Source organism: Cupressus sempervirens, chromosome 11, assembly GCF_028749045.1.
Source record: "Cupressus sempervirens isolate cs-2001-9-10 chromosome 11, ASM2874904v1, whole genome shotgun sequence".
NCBI classification, from domain to species: Eukaryota; Viridiplantae; Streptophyta; class Pinopsida; order Cupressales; family Cupressaceae; genus Cupressus; species Cupressus sempervirens.
In genome coordinates, this window is record NC_143128.1 from 541,783,842 (window position 1) to 541,800,350 (window position 16,509).

Genomic DNA, 16,509 nt, shown 5'->3' on the forward strand with positions numbered 1-16,509 from the left:
GCTTGTGTTAGAACTGGCCGAGATCCTTGATATACAAGAGAAGACTGCGAAACTGTACCCTGAGGAAATACTTGGTATGTTGGAAACATTTGTCATTGGATGACATCACTTGGGAAGGTGAACACATTTTGCAGCATCTGGCACTGCATTTGTTTGAGGACAAGAAAATTTTGAGATGGGAGGACTATAATGTTCCCGTCATAAAATAAAAAATTAATCAAACCTTTGTTTATGGGCGGATTGATTTAGTATATCTCAGACCCACTTTTATTTTATTGATTTCGTAGGTGTAGCCGTCAGCTATATTTGTAAATCCTCAAGAAATTCCTTCAAAGGGTATTTAAGCACGTCATGTAGGTAGTAGTTGGTATGCGATTTTGGATTAATTCTTTGTTCTACAAATTCCTGTTGGAGTTCTCTGTGGTTCGCCATTTTGGAAGTGAGAGATCTTCCCTATTTGGCTATTCTGGTTTCAGTGGGATTCAACTCTCACCCTATTCTGTTTTGTATTACTTTGTTTTGGATTTGGCATATCTGGAGCACCATCTTGGTCTACTGATATACATTCTATGTACAGTGATAATTTTCATGCATTGGTCTTCCTTGGTGTATTTCCTCTATTTGTGATTGTTTGGTATCTATCTTGTTTATGTTACCTGAAACACATACAATCCCATTGATCTTTGACTCGTGAGTTGTCGTGTGGCCTACATACCCAGTACCCATACAGCATTATGTCTGTTCCACCATACAGCAATTCCATCTGCTCATCGTACAGCCTTCACTCCACATCGTACAGCCCCCTACATCCTCTGCATCCACCATACACTTCAACCCTCGCCGTATGGCCCCTCTTTCCCAGCCGTACGACCAGTCTAGTGACAACTGTACGGCCTGTCTGGTGAGAATTGTACGGCCCTTCAGGCCTTTGCTCCACCACTGCCATACAGTGCTTTCTATTGTGCATTGTTTGCTTCCACAATACTGTACAGCTTCCCTATTGTGCACAGAACAGTACCATACGGCCAACTTATCTTCCTGGAGGTGACGTTGGGAATGGAACATTACATATTGTGCAATAATATTGCCAGCCAACACTAATGAGAAAGCATGAGAGGCTAAAGTTGGCCACCACTGACAGACTGCTATAGGAAACTAACAGGCTGCAATATTAGTGTGTGAACAAAGCAAAATGCCAAGTCAAAAATTCCTCTTGCATTTGCTGAGTCAGATAACACTCAACACAAATGGGTTCATTAAAGATGTTCAAGATTTTGGGCATGTAAGGTGGAGATTCATTCCAGAGAGTGTGAGGGCATTCCAGGGAGTTCTGAGTTTACATGTACCATTCCTTAGTAAAAACTAACAGGAAACTTGAATCTTCATAGACAATTCAAAAATGAATAATGCATCACACCATCCGATTGTAAAGAATAGGGAAAAAATTAAATTAAATAATCATAATAAATATAAGTCAAGAAATTTTTCTCAGCATCATTGAATGACATTGTCTGAAAAAATAAATCTACAATTAAGATTTGTTTGATGGTTGTCCTTTTGATATAAATCTGTACATTTTATCTAGTACTTGTCACTAAATGTAATAAATGCATTCCAAGTTTTCTCCGCACATCTTTAAAGACAGCCAAGCAAAAACTAAACCAACACAAATTGACCTATATTTATAGAAATGAAATACGTCTAGTCTTTCACATTTTTACTGGTTTGCAGATGTAGTTGCAAACCTCTGCAGTCTGCAACCCGCTAAAATCCAAACCACTGCCATAATAATTTAAAAATTCAATGCCTGCAGCTGTTTCTGAAAGAAGGCCTTCACTTCGTTCTTCGCTTATATCCAGCGAACACAGTTGGTTCTACAAAAAATTGTGCATCAAATTATATTCAGTAATGATGTAATACAGACATTTTCAATGTTCAATGCATAAAACAACCTGTTCTAGCTAGTCTAAAGGGCTTCGTCAAATGGGATAAGCTCAAGTGATAAAGCATCGCAGCTTCCATGGTATAGTTTCGAGATTGAGAATACAGATACAGCGTAAAGACCCCAAAGTCCTGTTTTTGTCATTTTCCACCCAATAGATAAAGCAAATCTTAAGTCAAGGGAATAGAAAAATATTGGTAAATTAATATTATATTTAAAATATATATAGTAAAAATATCCACCACAATTTCAAATCTTTATTGTCAAAAAAACTTATTGCCCACAGGACATGAGTGCAAGACCTGTGTATAATTGAGGCAAGAAATGGATCTTTAAGTCATGGCAACTACGCTCTGCATGGAAAATTTATCAAAACATATGTAGAAAAAAAGGGGCTTATAAATCATAGAATTTTACAAAAATAGAACTAACCTTAAGGGATACTTTGCCCAGTGTTGTTCCTGCAAAAGCAGCCACAGCCTCGCAAAGCTTGGGCCACTCCAATAATTTCAAACTGTCCCAAGCAAGACCCGAATTTAAACCAAATTCATTATCCAGTGATTCTGACTCTATTTTAATTCTGTTAGAATTTGGAGTGGCATTGTATAAACAAATGCATTTGGAGGACTTTCGTTTGGAGTTCTGTAAAAATGCTTTGCAGATACAACGTAGAGAAGAAAATGAAGATATTCTCAACGGATTAGCGGTTACAAACGATGGAATGGAAGGATTAGATGTGTTCAGATACGAATTTAAAAACATCGTGAATTTCTGTGGGTGTTGGAGATAATCAGAGAGAATGTGGAAAGCAATTACTTCACGCCATACTTAAAACAGGGTTGGGATCATCCTTGCTGATTTTCACTATTTATATTTCAGTAATAATGCTTTGGGAACCGAAGAAATGAAACAGCCCGTTAATATTTGTAATAGATAGATGATTAGATAGATGATTTTTCGTTTTACAAGGTTAATCAGTTAAATTATTTTTTTCATTTTCTTTATTCTTTTATTTGGTTCAAGTTGATGATGAGTCTACTTGACTTCTCAATGTTCGTCTAGCTAAATAAGTAGTGCCAAGAGTTGCCACATATAATATGTGCAAAATTTGAATATGATTCCTTGTATGTCTCAAATTCAAACTTAAAGTGTTGTTCGATTTTCACATTTCCAAAGTTACAAAGTGTGCAAACTCTTTCTTCCCAACACTCTTTTGGTCTCTTAATAATGATTTTCACTAAAATATTATTTAGTCAAATAATTATATTCTCTACAATTACTAAACAAGTGCCATTATAGTGGCTAGTACTTGTCTATAATCATATGATTAATTATAATTATAAATTTACAATCTATAATTTTATTAGATTTATTTATTTCTATTAATTATAAAGTATTAAACTAGTCTATTATATTAACACCATTCTTGAGTGTTTAATAGATACTATTTGTGGTATTAACAAATCCACAATAACAATACATTGAGCCTTTAAAAAAACACTTTGGTGAATTATGTGCATCTTTGAACCCTATAGTCCATGTCATGGGTCCATTTGCCCATCTGAGATTGATTCCCTCGTCTCAAATAATGTTGTAGGGGTTGTTGAACAATGCTTCCCAAGGGAGAGCAGGAGGACGAGATAGGGCACCCATTATGATGCAAGGAGTACTCATTATTTTTGAATGTCTCCTCAATGGTTTGTTGGGCCTCTTGTACATTGTCTCTATTGTTGGTGGTTGTAATAATAATGCTATAATGGGTAGTCTTAGTGGTTTTGTTTGAAGCTTTAACTTATTTTCTCATTTAAACTAATATAGGAATCGCTTTAATGTACAATCAAAGTCAATTTTATTTTGCTCTTTGGTTTTCATCTGGAATAGAATGTCCTTCTTTCCAAGAACATTGGTTCATTCTTTGGCAAGCTTGAGCAGCTAATATTCTTTTGCCTAGAAAGTTGTGTGACAAGCATGAAGATATAATGATAAACGAGTCTCCATAGTGACTCAATAAGAATCTTATGCCTATCTTTGCATATATCCTGATTCCTGAGCAACCTGATATGCCAATGCAATTGAGAAGAAATAACAAACCAAAAAGAGTTGAAATACTTAGTTATGACATGAATATTACTAGTAGCAACATGAAAGATAAAGATTTGCATGTGCAAAGATATACCAAATATTTCCCACACACCCTTGGCAAAAGAGCACTCAGGAAAGGCATGGGAAACTGATTTAGGTTGTTGGCAAACCAAACAGGTAAAGGGCTCACCATCCATCTTAGTTGAGGAAAGTTTGTGCAAAAGTACTTGCCAAAGAAAACACTAAATTTGGGGCTCTATAAGTCGATGCCAAGAGTTTCTTAGGGTTTTGCACCAGATTTGAGCACCATGGTTGGTGTTCCATTTGAGGTTTATGTGATAAAGGATATTAGAAGAATCATACATGAGGTTGTATACAACGTTGGCTTTGGTCAAATGCAATGAGGATCCATTAGGCCATTTCGACAAGCTCAAACTATCTATGGTCTCACCACAGGCTAAAGGTAGTTTAAGGTTCTCTCAAACCTCTTTCAACATAGAGTATGTCCTTTTGTGAGTAGCAAGGATATCATGATTGAAAACCATTTCCTCTAACTTAATGTATCTACTGTCAATAATAAAGTCACCAAGTTTATTAATGCCCAGTTTGGACCATAACTGTCTAGCAAAGAAACCTTAGAGAAGGGCCATGGGTTTCCCATTTCTTTCAAAGTTCAACTAAATTGATTTCCCCCCACATACTTTGAATTCCTTATCTACCAGACTTGTCCCTAAAACCCAATGTTTCACTTGCTCCCAATCCTTCTAGATTGCTTGAAAGACTAGAGATCCTTCAACTTTGATTTTCCATTTTCTTGAGACCAGATCGTGGATATGCATTCCTTTCCAAGTTTTACTAGCCTAGGGTACACCTCTAGCAATATTATTTTAGATTAAAACCTTCCATGGATATCTTCCTTGAGTAGCCTTTGCTACTTATTTGATTGCAAGATCGTCTTTCCATCTAAGGTCCTTCAGCCCCAATCCTCCAACCTCCTTTCTCTTCAAACACCACTCCATTTGACAACATGTCTTTTTCTATTACCTTTTTCATCTGACCAAAGAAAGTCTCTAATAATCTTTTCGACATAGTTAATTTGTGAATGATTAAAAATCCAAGCAGAGGATTAGTAGATAGTATAAGGAGACAATACCTTTTGACAAACCTGCAACCTTCCTTCCAAGGATAGGTCCTTGTTGTTCTGCTTGGAAATTTTCTAATTGATCTTGCTCTTGACTTGATCCCACATTGTGTTAAGATTGGTAGAAAATTAAAAAGGGATACCAAGATATTTGACAACATGGTTATGACCACCCCAAGATTTACCAAACTTTTCATACCAATTTGGAGGATGTTCTTCCCAACATAACATGATGGATTTGGTCATTGATACTTTACTATCCAAAGTAGAGCAAAAGTTATCTATCTTGGTAACAAGGTTTTCAATGTTCCTCTTAGAGAGCTCTATAAGCATTGTTGTGTCATCTGCAAATTGTAATCTGTCTCATCCCTTAATATATAAAGCAATGAATCTGCAGCTATAACAAACAAAACCAAAGCTAGAGGGCATCCTTGTCTTATAGATTTTGTAAGGGAAAATGCTTTAGATCTTGCACCATTTATCTCCACCAATGCAACAATATCAACATGAAAGTTAGCACCATTTAGTTGAAGAAATTGAGGAATCCAAGACCTTCCATCATCATCATCATGATAAATTTCCATTCAATCTTGTCCTATTCTTTATTAGAGTCTACTAGGAACGTGGAGGCTTGTTGATTAGAATACTTGGCCTAGTCCATGGCCTCCCAACAACTAATAAGATTTTCTAATATCTAATTTCCCTTGACAAAACCTATTTGAGTAGAGCTAATCACCTTGGGAAGAATGTATTCTAGTCTTAGGGATAGAGTGTTGGCCATAATCTTATAGGAAACATTAAGAAGAGTGACTAGTTGCCAGTTCTTAATAAGTGTCGTATCTCCATCTTTGGGAATGAGCTTTATAATTCTTGAGTTGATAATAGGTCCTAGTGAACCCACATCAATTGCTTCTTCATACAACTTCATTAGGTCTTTCCAAATCCAATCAATATTAGCTTTATAGAAATGAATTGGGATACCATCTAGCCCTGGGAAATTATCATTATTCATTTTCATTATTAAATTAATGATTTCTTCTTTTGATATGGATTGTTCTAGTTGTCGTGTGTCTTCCTCTACAACTTTTACCAAAATGAGCTTTCTAATAAGGTTTCTCGAGGTTTTTATTGAATCCCCATTCTCCTCTAAGGTGAACTTGGCATATAAGTTTTCAAAAGAATTAAATATTCCCTTTTGATCATTGATATCATGATCATCTTCTTATATATGATCTATTTTGTCTTTAGCTTCCTTTATTTTTAAAAGTTGGAAGCAATATTTGGAGCCTATATCTCCATGTTCTAGTTAGTTAATCCTAGCCCTTGTCTTAGCCAATGGATTTTAATATCCCATACTTTCCTCAATGAATTTCTTGTTGTGGTCAAAGTCTTGAGGCCTTCTATGTTCGATGGGTCTATTTGCATGGTCTTCTCAGCCTCAACAAGATATTTGTGCATATTACACTCATTTCTCCTTGCATCGTTTACCTTCTTTTTGCCAATCACTTGAAACAATTTCTTCCAATTGTTAGTCATAGTCTCTCATCTTTTAAAAGCATCACGATGTTTCAATTTATTATGATTCTATCATATAATCACAATAACAACAATTTTTTTATCCTCATCTTTAAGCAAAGAAGTGTTAAGGGAAAATCCTTTAAATTTGGTCTCTGGACCTTTATCTTGGTTGATCAAGAATATAGAGGCAATGATAGGATGATGGTCAAATAGGGTGTAGGGATATACTTGGACACTTGCACCCTCAATATTCTTTCTAAATATAAAGGAACCTATACTTGGAAACTTGCACCCTCAAGATTCTTTCTAAATCTAAAGGAACCTATACAAACATAAAATCTATTGAGTATGTTGTATATCCTTTAGGCCCCTTTGTGAAAATTAGTCCAAGTATACCAAATACGTCAATGCTCATTCTTACCTCCAACTAAAGGGTCAAAGAGATTAAAATTTCCAACAACTTTGGACTAGTAAAATATTTTTTCCCTCTTGCACTCAAACTTGAAACCTCATGTTTTATCTTGTTTCTTTTCAATCATATTGAAGTTGCTCGTCATGATCCATGACACCTCTTTCATTTGACACATCTAGTTCCATAAAGAGATCTTGTTATAGTTATCAGTAGGAGTATATATTGAGAAGATTCTTATTTCCTTTCCATTTACATTAAAGATAACCCATATCATTTTATTACATAGGGAGGAGCCCCATTCATCAATGTACTTATGTCATTTGGGCCCAACAAGAATGGTTTCTCCTATCTTACCTCTACTATGATTTGTAAAGACAAACTTGGAACCCTTCCAAATACATTTGAGGGCTACTTCCAATTGGAATTCAGTTACCTTGATTTCTTGGAGTAAGAAAAAGTTTATATCTCTATGATTTCTAAGAAATTTTTTAATGACATATGTTTTGTCAGGGGTTTCCAGTCATTTGACATTCCAAGACACATATTTGGCATTCATTTTAAATTGAACTAAGGTTCAACATCCAATGGAGCTTTGAATATTTTGGAAAACTTAGGGAGTTTCCTCCTTGGCATTTTGGAGGGTTTGATACTATGTTGAAACCACAAAACTGTGTCACCTTTTATAAAGAAAAAGGATCTTAAAACTTTAATTGTTCAAATTTAATGACATAAAAGTGGTATTTGTGTTTAGAATTTGAAGATGATGTGAACTGATGAAATGTGTAAAATTGGATAAAGTTTATGTCCTCCTTTTAAAGAAATTTGAGAAAGATTTTTTTGTATTTTTAAAATTTTTTAAGTCCATTTTTAAATTTTTAAAATTATAGAGTTTCATTCCTGCCAAAAAAACATATGCAAATAATCATATTTTCCTCTAATTTTGTAATATGTCATGGTTGACATGTATATCTAGTGGACAAATTTTTTTTTTATTTTAGGTGTATATTTTTTAAGTTATAAGTGTTCAAAGTCAAACTTATCAAAATTTGATGGTTTTTTCCCCACCAAACTTTTCCTAACAAATCTACATATTTTTTAAAACATGTTACATATTCTTGAAGAGGACTCTCCCCTCTAGAGGTACATATAAAGTTTTAATTTTTTTTAATGTGATTTACTATTTGTTTTCATTTTTTGAAGTGACATCTTCTTGAATCTTAAAATACCTACTTGTAATATTTTAAAAGTATAACATATTATAACTACTCAAAAAACTATAAAAAATATATAACCATAATCTTGACTCGGAGATCTATAAAAATGTACTTTTAGTTTTTGAAAAAACTTCAATTTTATGTAAAAATTAGCCTTAAAAGTGTTAAGTTTCAAAAAAACTCTATTTTTTGCTTGTGTGGCTGCCACATAGGATGCCACATAGATAGTTTCGAGTGAAAGGGTTTCAATTGAAACCCAAAGTGACTTTTTATACCCACTTACATGACATCATATAGGAGAAATACTTTCCTTCATTAATTTTCAAATAACAATTTCAATCGAAACTGTTACAGCCAAAATAGTTTTGGCCATAACCATTTTGCCACCCTCATGCCACATCGATGATGATTGGTGCCACATAGGTTTGGTCTTAACACTTTCAATCGTAACGGTTTTGGCCATATCCATTTCAGTTGAAACCCTGTTGGATATCCTCAAAGGTGACATAGCTTTATGATTTTACCCACTACTAACATACATAGGGGGCTTGCATCTCTTTCTTTTGAATAATGGATTTGCATCTTCACAGACTTCCTCAAATTCCATTACATCCATATTTGTCTCCTCATTCCTATGTCTAGGTTTTCTATATTTAGTTTTTGCATTAAATATGAACATTTCCCCTTCCTTCTCTCTAATGATAGAGCTTGGGATACCTAACTCATTCTCACAGTGTCCCTACTATCAAGAGCATTATTTTCCCTTGGGTCTAATTCTAATAAGATAAGCAAGCCTTTGAGCACAGGTAGAGGGTTTAGAAGTAGGAGGAGGGGGGAAAGGGATAACAAAAAATTTTAAGTTGTTGAGCTTCTCTTATAATTTGCAGGACATCTTAATGGGTTGTAGTCCATCAGTATCAAGGTTGTCAGGTTTGATGTCTTTTGCATCGACAATTGTAGATGTATTTGTTGTTTTCTCCTATAGCAAAGGTGGTAGTAGATGGGTTACCCTAATCCTTTGGGGAATGTCTCACTATGGAATCACTTTTCTTTCATTAGTAGTAGAACTGAAGGGATTGGGGAGTGATAAAGAAATTTATGCCCAACTATCTTCTTTATCTTCTCTAGAACTATTTGTTGAGCATTTTGGGTTCTATGTTTGGGTTTAAGGGATGAAAACAACATGATAATAATGACCTCACTAGGTCCAAGGAGATACCGCATAAGGGAGAGATCTCATTTAGAGGGACAACAAGTTTCATAAGAATATTGAATGCAACTTGTAGAGCTTCCAAGGAGGTGCTAACTTTCTCATAAGTGATACATGGAGCAACATTAAGAGAAGTAGTAGATTCTTGAGAGAGACTAATAGTAGGTACACCCTATTGAGATGGTTATGCCAAGATTTTGATAAATTTAGGATCCATCTTGGGAGAGATGGGATCTTCCTCTTGACTAGGGAGTCATCTTTTCTCAAATGGCCCTCTTTCCTACATGAAAAACATACATTTAAACCTCCTACAAAGGAGGTAGGGAAAAATGAGATCATCAATGGAGTTCAAATATAATTTCCTTAGGTAAATCCTTTCTAGGATCAATAACAATGAGTATCATAGCATCCATATGATGGAGAAGGGTATTCATTTATCAATTTGAAGCACTTCGCCAAGGGGTTCTTAAGCCTATGGTATAAAATATTACTTGACAAAATCATTTATAGGTTGTTGAAGATTATTTTTTGTATAGTTATCATTGTTCGCATATCATAAAAAGAGTAGATATCACTATTTGAGAAGTTAAGTTAGTAAGGAAGTTAAGAAAATAGATAAAAATAGAAGTGTTATGAAAAAGATAACAGGGAGAATGATATCTAAAGACTAGAACATGATCAATACAAATGTTAATAAAGAACCTAATCACTACAAGGTAATGCTATCAAAAAAAAGGAACACTATCAATGAATAACAACTTGAATGAATAGGTAAATGAAGGAACAATTTTGGAAAATTAGAGGCACAATCATTAAGAAATAAGATTCAGTGAATTTGGATACAAGATGAATTAAAGGATAGAAGTCAAAAAATCAAAGGAAATAGCTTATGGAGAAATGTTCAAATATTTATGTGATGAATTTGAGGAAAGTTCAATGAATAGAAACAAAGTTAGTTATATCAAGAATGACAAAATATGATCAAATGTTTAGCACCCAACGTCAAAACAATTTATAGAAGATTTGAGAGGAAATTTCATGGAACCCTATTTAAGTTTAGTCAAGCATGAAAGAAAAATGGTAAGGAAGAATATATAGGTGATCAAGCAAACAGGATACATGTTGTTGAAGAAAGCCAAAAAAAAGTAAGATAATGAAAATAATTGCAGAATCATGGAGCGATCACAAAGCAGAGAAGTAGAAGATAAAAGGTAGACTGTAAGAGATTTGAAAAGATTTTGGAAGAAGCAATCATAATTCAAAACTCATGTTGGTATATTCCTAACAGTTTAACAACAATATTATGAAATCCTTAAACGAGGTAGTCTTCAACATAACTTAGAAGTTCAAATTTGAACTTATTATAAATCACTTAATAGGGTGAACATTGCATAAGTAGGATAAAAAATCTTAACAAAATAGTATTTAATATGATTTTAGATACTTTTAACATGGTATCATACACTCCTAATGGGATGAAGCCATTCAAAAGATGACATTATTGTAAGCTCTTAAACGAGCACCTTATTACTGCAGTGGTGAATTGTGGGTATTGTCCCCACTATAATTTTTCACTCTAACCAAGGGTTTTCTATAAGACCAAAATAAAAAGTTATATATATTTTTTTGTGATTACTTATTATACATTCCCATTATTTTGACATATTTACATTTTAGTAATAGGTACACGTTATTTCATATCGATAAACTAGTTGATATTACAAAAAATATCAATGAAAGTGAATTATAGTTTATTGGTTTATGGTTAAAAAGTTAAATAGGTTAAAAAGTGTGTGGTACTAATTCACCCCTTCCCCCTCTCAGTACCTTACATGACCCTTTCCAACAATTGGTATCATACCTAAGTACTCTAGAGGGAAATTTTAACAACTTGAGAGTATATCATGGATAAGGGAAAGCTATAGGTATTATAAGCAAATAGAAGAAGCCTTAGAAGATGCTAATAATACGAAATAAGATATGGAAAAATAATTGAAGACCTCATTCTCAAAAAGGAAAGAATTTTTAGAATGGTTACAAATAAGCCTTGATGATCTTGAGAAACTATCTAAAGGAAGTGTCAATTATGAGGAATTTGATGTTTCTATTGCAAACCTATTAAGAAAGAATAATGCACTGCTTGAGGAGATCACTCAAATAAAGAAGGAACAAGAAGGTCAAGCCTTAAGGATGACTAAAGTATTGGTAAAGATGAGAGTTGTTGAAAGTTCCAAAGAAATCCTTGAATTAAAAAAATAAATTTTGAAGAAACAATTAGAGATAAAGATGCACTCCTATAGAGGCAATGACATGATACCCAAGAAAAAATTGTACAATAAGAAGGGATAGGTGACTAAAACTTGCAAGTACAAGCATAAAAATGGAAACTAAAGCAAAAGAATGAAGAGATGAAAAACTATTAGAGAAAAAGGTTTATTTTATTTTATTTATTAAATTATGTTTTCTCCCTTCTTAATATTTCACCTTTATGCACTTTTGCATTCACATTTAATAATTAATTAGTAATTATTAAATGGTTTTTCCCTTTTAGGTTAACCTTTTTTGGGTTTCACTCTCCTTTTATAAGAATGTATCATTTGTAATTATGTCTCATCTTTTTCATTTCTAAGAATACAATTTGCATATTTTCAAAACAAAACCCTTGCCTCTTCTTGTCTGTTTCTTCTCTGTAATAGGTTTTTACATGCAGTTATTCTTTGGGCTTTGTGAATTTGTATTGCTCAAATCCTTCTTGGTGTCAAAGCTAGATCTATTGTAGCTTGTTCAATATTTGGAGAAAAAAGGAGAACAAGGGTTTGACAAAACAAATATGACATTTTTTGGGCATTTTTCTTTGATTTTTGGAGGTGCGACAATGACAATTTAGAAAAAAAATTACAGAGGTGATTTTCAAATAGTGATCTCCCTCATATAGAATCCTTTTTCGGAGCAATTTTTTTTTGTTTTGGGGTAGAATTTCGTGATCTACACGTTGGTACAAGTTGTTTGCAATCTTTGTTTTTGAATTTTTCTAAAAATCACAAATCCCAATTTTTGCAACTTTAAAGGCTTTGTTCGAGCTCATATGGACACATATTATAGTGCTATTTTTTTCAAAAGTGCATGATTTATTGTCTACTTTCCAGATTTGGTATCAGTTTGGAGTAATATTAAGTGGAACTAGTACTTTGAGCATTTGGTCATTTTTTAGCCTACAAAAAACAAGTATTTGTGATTCATATCTAAAGCTTTTTTGATCTTCTCTCATTCACGCATTCCTTCTAGCAGTTGGGGTTCAGTTTTTTGCATTGCAAGGGGTGTTTTGTCATATTATTTCTATTATTTACTTATGTAAACCAGAAATGCATTCAAAAAATAATTCAAACATCTTCTAAAACAATGGATGAGACCTCTTCTTGTCTAGAACTTATGATCCCTCCTAATTATCACACATCAAAGACCTTCATGACACAAATTCTCTAGTCAAAAGGGTTGTGGTCTTGTTTAGATGCAGTGCAACTAGTCAAAAGGGTTGTGGTCTTGTTTAGATGCAGTGCAACTAGTTTTACAGAGGCCTTTTGAGGTTATGCAACACAAGAACAAGATGGATGAGGCAATCAAAATGATTTCTTTATAAGTCTCTGATAGTCTATAGTTTCATCTTGATGGGTCAATAACTCTCTAGCTATGTGGAAAAAGCTTGAAGGCTTGTTTGGTACTCCAAAGATGCTTTGGGTAATAGATTTTCCATACCATCCTTTGAGATTTTTTGTGATTAGTTGACTTGAGAGCAAGCTAAGCTCTCTCAATTGGATTCTCTCATAGGCTCATAGACTCATGCATTGGTAGCTCAGTCATCTTCATGGATGAAGGAGAAGACTCAGAAATCTCATTCTACAGAGTCTTAGAGTGATTATAGCACTCATAGTTCATCAGGGCCACCTCCTCCTAAAAGGGGTAAATCAAAACCAAAAAGTCCAAAGTGTTCTTATTCTTATAAGCCTAATCATGATGAGTCACATTGCTATGAGAAGAAGTTAGATGGCTATGCCAAACAAGTTTCACATTTGACAAGTCTTCTTCAGAAGAGCAACATTGGTATTCCTTCTACTTCTCACAAACCTTCTTCATCATCATCATTTTAGTCAGATGGTAAAGATATAGGAAAGGGTCATGCACTATGTGCAACTACTATTCCTCATTCTTCTAGATGGTTATTGAATTCAAGTGCTTCACACCATATGGAATCTTCTCAAGATTTTTTCTCTTCTTTTGAGGCTTCTCCTACTCCACACATTTTAATGGGGAACAACATTGTTATGACTAAATGTGGGAAAGCTTCTATTGGCATCGATGATGGTACACTTAATGATGTACTTTATGTTCCATCTTTTTCCTCTAACCTTCTCTCTATTTATCAAATTACACATAGTGGGACAAGGAAGACAGTTGAGTTTGAACAAGATTTAGTGTACATCAGAGATAGTGAGATAGACAATAGTATTGCTACAGGGATTATTGACATGCTTCCTACCTATATTCCTCCTCACATTTTGGTCTACCATCTCCAGTATTGGAGACTCGCTCTCTCTTTTCATGAGGGTCTACTGAGGTGAAATCAAGTCTCTTGAACTTATGTGTTGTTCCTGAGACCAATGTTGTGACTTCTACACCTCCACCTCTTGTTCAGATTCCACCTCTTGCACAAGATTACTCTTCAGCATTGCCTACTATTGCAACTCTAGTCATTGAGCTGCCTACTATAGTTGTTGATGATACATCAGAGGACACACATCTCCTCTTAGATGACATATTCAACACACGTGTTATTCCACCTCCATTGGAGATTTCATTTCAGGATTCTCATACTTTCTCCTTTGAGCATCAGCTATGACTTCCAACTACACCTTACATACATGGGTTTTACCATCCTTGTCCACTGCCTTTATTTTCTTTAGATTGGAGCCATATTGGTATGTTCATCAACATAACAATTCTGCTATTCTAGGGGGGACTATGGAGTCTCAAGCTTCTATCATGGAGGCTTTCATTGTACTTATGGTCTTGAGAGATTCTCTTGAGATGTTTCATTTGTGCATCATTTTTCTCTCTTTTTTTGGAGTAGATTTTTTCCCACTGGCTTTTCTCTATTTCTTTATTTCATAGAGATTTAATTGTGATTGGGTAGCTCATTAGGCCTTGTTGCCAGAACCCAAGTTTTCTTTCTACATTACATTGTACTTTCCTTACTCTTTCTGCATTGTTTGTAGTTGCATTGATGATCATCTTAAGGGGTGGTGTTAGAGAAAAAGGTTAATTTCATTTCATTTATTACATTATCTTTTCTCCCTTCCTAAGATTTTACCTTTATCCACTTTTCCATTCACATTTAATAAATTATTAGTAATTATTAAATGGCTTTTCCCTTTTAGGTTACCCTTTTTTGGGTTTCGGTCTCCTTCTATAAGGATAGACCATTTGTAATTATGTCTCATCTTTTTCATTTCTAAGAATACAATTTGCATATTTTTAGAATAAAATCTTTGCCTCTTCTTGTCTTTTTCTTCTCTATGACAAGTTTTTACATGCAAATATTCTTTAGGCTTTGTGGATTTGTATTGCTCAAATCCTTCTAAAACAATGTGAAAGTTGAGAAGGAAATCAATGAGAGGCTCACAAAGTCTGAATAGAGCATACAAAATATTGATGAGCAACTAAAAGGTCATAGGAAACCTGGTGATATAATTGAATTATGATATTCTGCTAACAAAAAAATTGAAGTTGGAGAACCATGAAAATCTAAATCCAAACAACATGCACAAATCCCTAAAGGATCGAACAACATGCAAGGTAAGAATCCTTATAAGCCTAACTATTACAATTATGGAAAATTTGGTCATACTACAAATATTTGTAGAAATAGACAAGTGAATATTCCAAGTGGAACATTTTTTAATGGTCATATTATAATTGCAATAATTATGGTAATAAAGCCTATGACTATAGATTTAGAATAATCGGTATGACATTCAAGAAAAGATTTGCTAGATATAATTATAAATGCAATCACTTTGGACATAAAGTTGAGGAATACAAAGCTACAATTTCACCAACGAGGAAGCTACCTTAAAAATTGGTGAACTATATGGGTAAATGTGGTAATGATCTTATTATGTATTTTAAATATGGAAAAGTGGGACATATAACATCAAAGTGTAGATTGGGAGATAATGGAAATAATTTTGAATCCTAGAGAGCAATGTGATTAACATTTTATATAGTTATCAAAAAATTGATCATGCAACATAAAATTACATATATAAATTTAACTATTGAAAAGGACAACAAAGAAAAATTAATTGTAAATAAAAAACAAGTTAGATAAGAGATGAAGAAAATATGGGTAAAGAAGGATGAAGATGCAACTTTGATGGAAGATCCTTTTCTATCAGGCATGGGGAACTCATCTACCAACTAAGAAGGTAAGTAAACTATTAGGGACTTATAACTTCATTGAATTAACAATTAATCCCTTATATCATTTGAATCATAACACCTATCAACATACATAGATGCATTGGTGATAAGAATTATATAGCATATGAAGTAAGACAAATTTGATTAGTGTAGAGTCATAAATTGAAAGAATTATACTTTTATGCTATCAGATAAAGAGGTAATCTATCAAAATGAAGGATATTATCAATAATTGAGTTATTACTGGTAAATAGTAAGGTTACTATTGGTAAAGAAACTCTTGTCAGATAATAACATTTAATGTTTGGTATAAATAGTCGTTGAACAATTTATAGCTACTATATATAGGAATGTCTATTTTACTATTGTCATGTCACTTGAAGAGCTATTGTATGGACAAAAATCATTTGTGATTTACTGTCTAATTGAGAAAATCATCACTTAAAAGGAATTTGAAACTATCAGACTAGTTAGGTTACAAACCTTAGGTGTACTGGAAATAACTTTTCAGAG

General features: G+C 33.6%; 1 protein-coding gene across 2 annotated transcripts in view; it reads right to left on the reverse strand.

Moving 5' to 3' along the window:
- LOC149530773 (DNA mismatch repair protein MutS, type 2) overlaps nt 1-2,877 on the reverse strand; it is a 411,738-nt gene extending 408,861 nt beyond the window's left edge. Inside the window, exons 1-2 of one of the 2 annotated variants that reach the window (XM_089808454.1) lie at nt 2,375-2,877; nt 1,746-1,874 (exon numbers count right to left, since the gene is read on the reverse strand). In XM_089808454.1, the coding sequence (XP_089664580.1) occupies nt 1,746-1,874; nt 2,375-2,704 (459 nt within the window). In that variant the 5' untranslated portion in view covers nt 2,705-2,877. The remainder of the gene's footprint in view (nt 1-1,745; nt 1,875-2,374) is intronic. The other variant, XM_089808455.1, reaches the window with a different exon arrangement.
- Nucleotides 2,878-16,509: the final 13,632 nt, after the last annotated feature.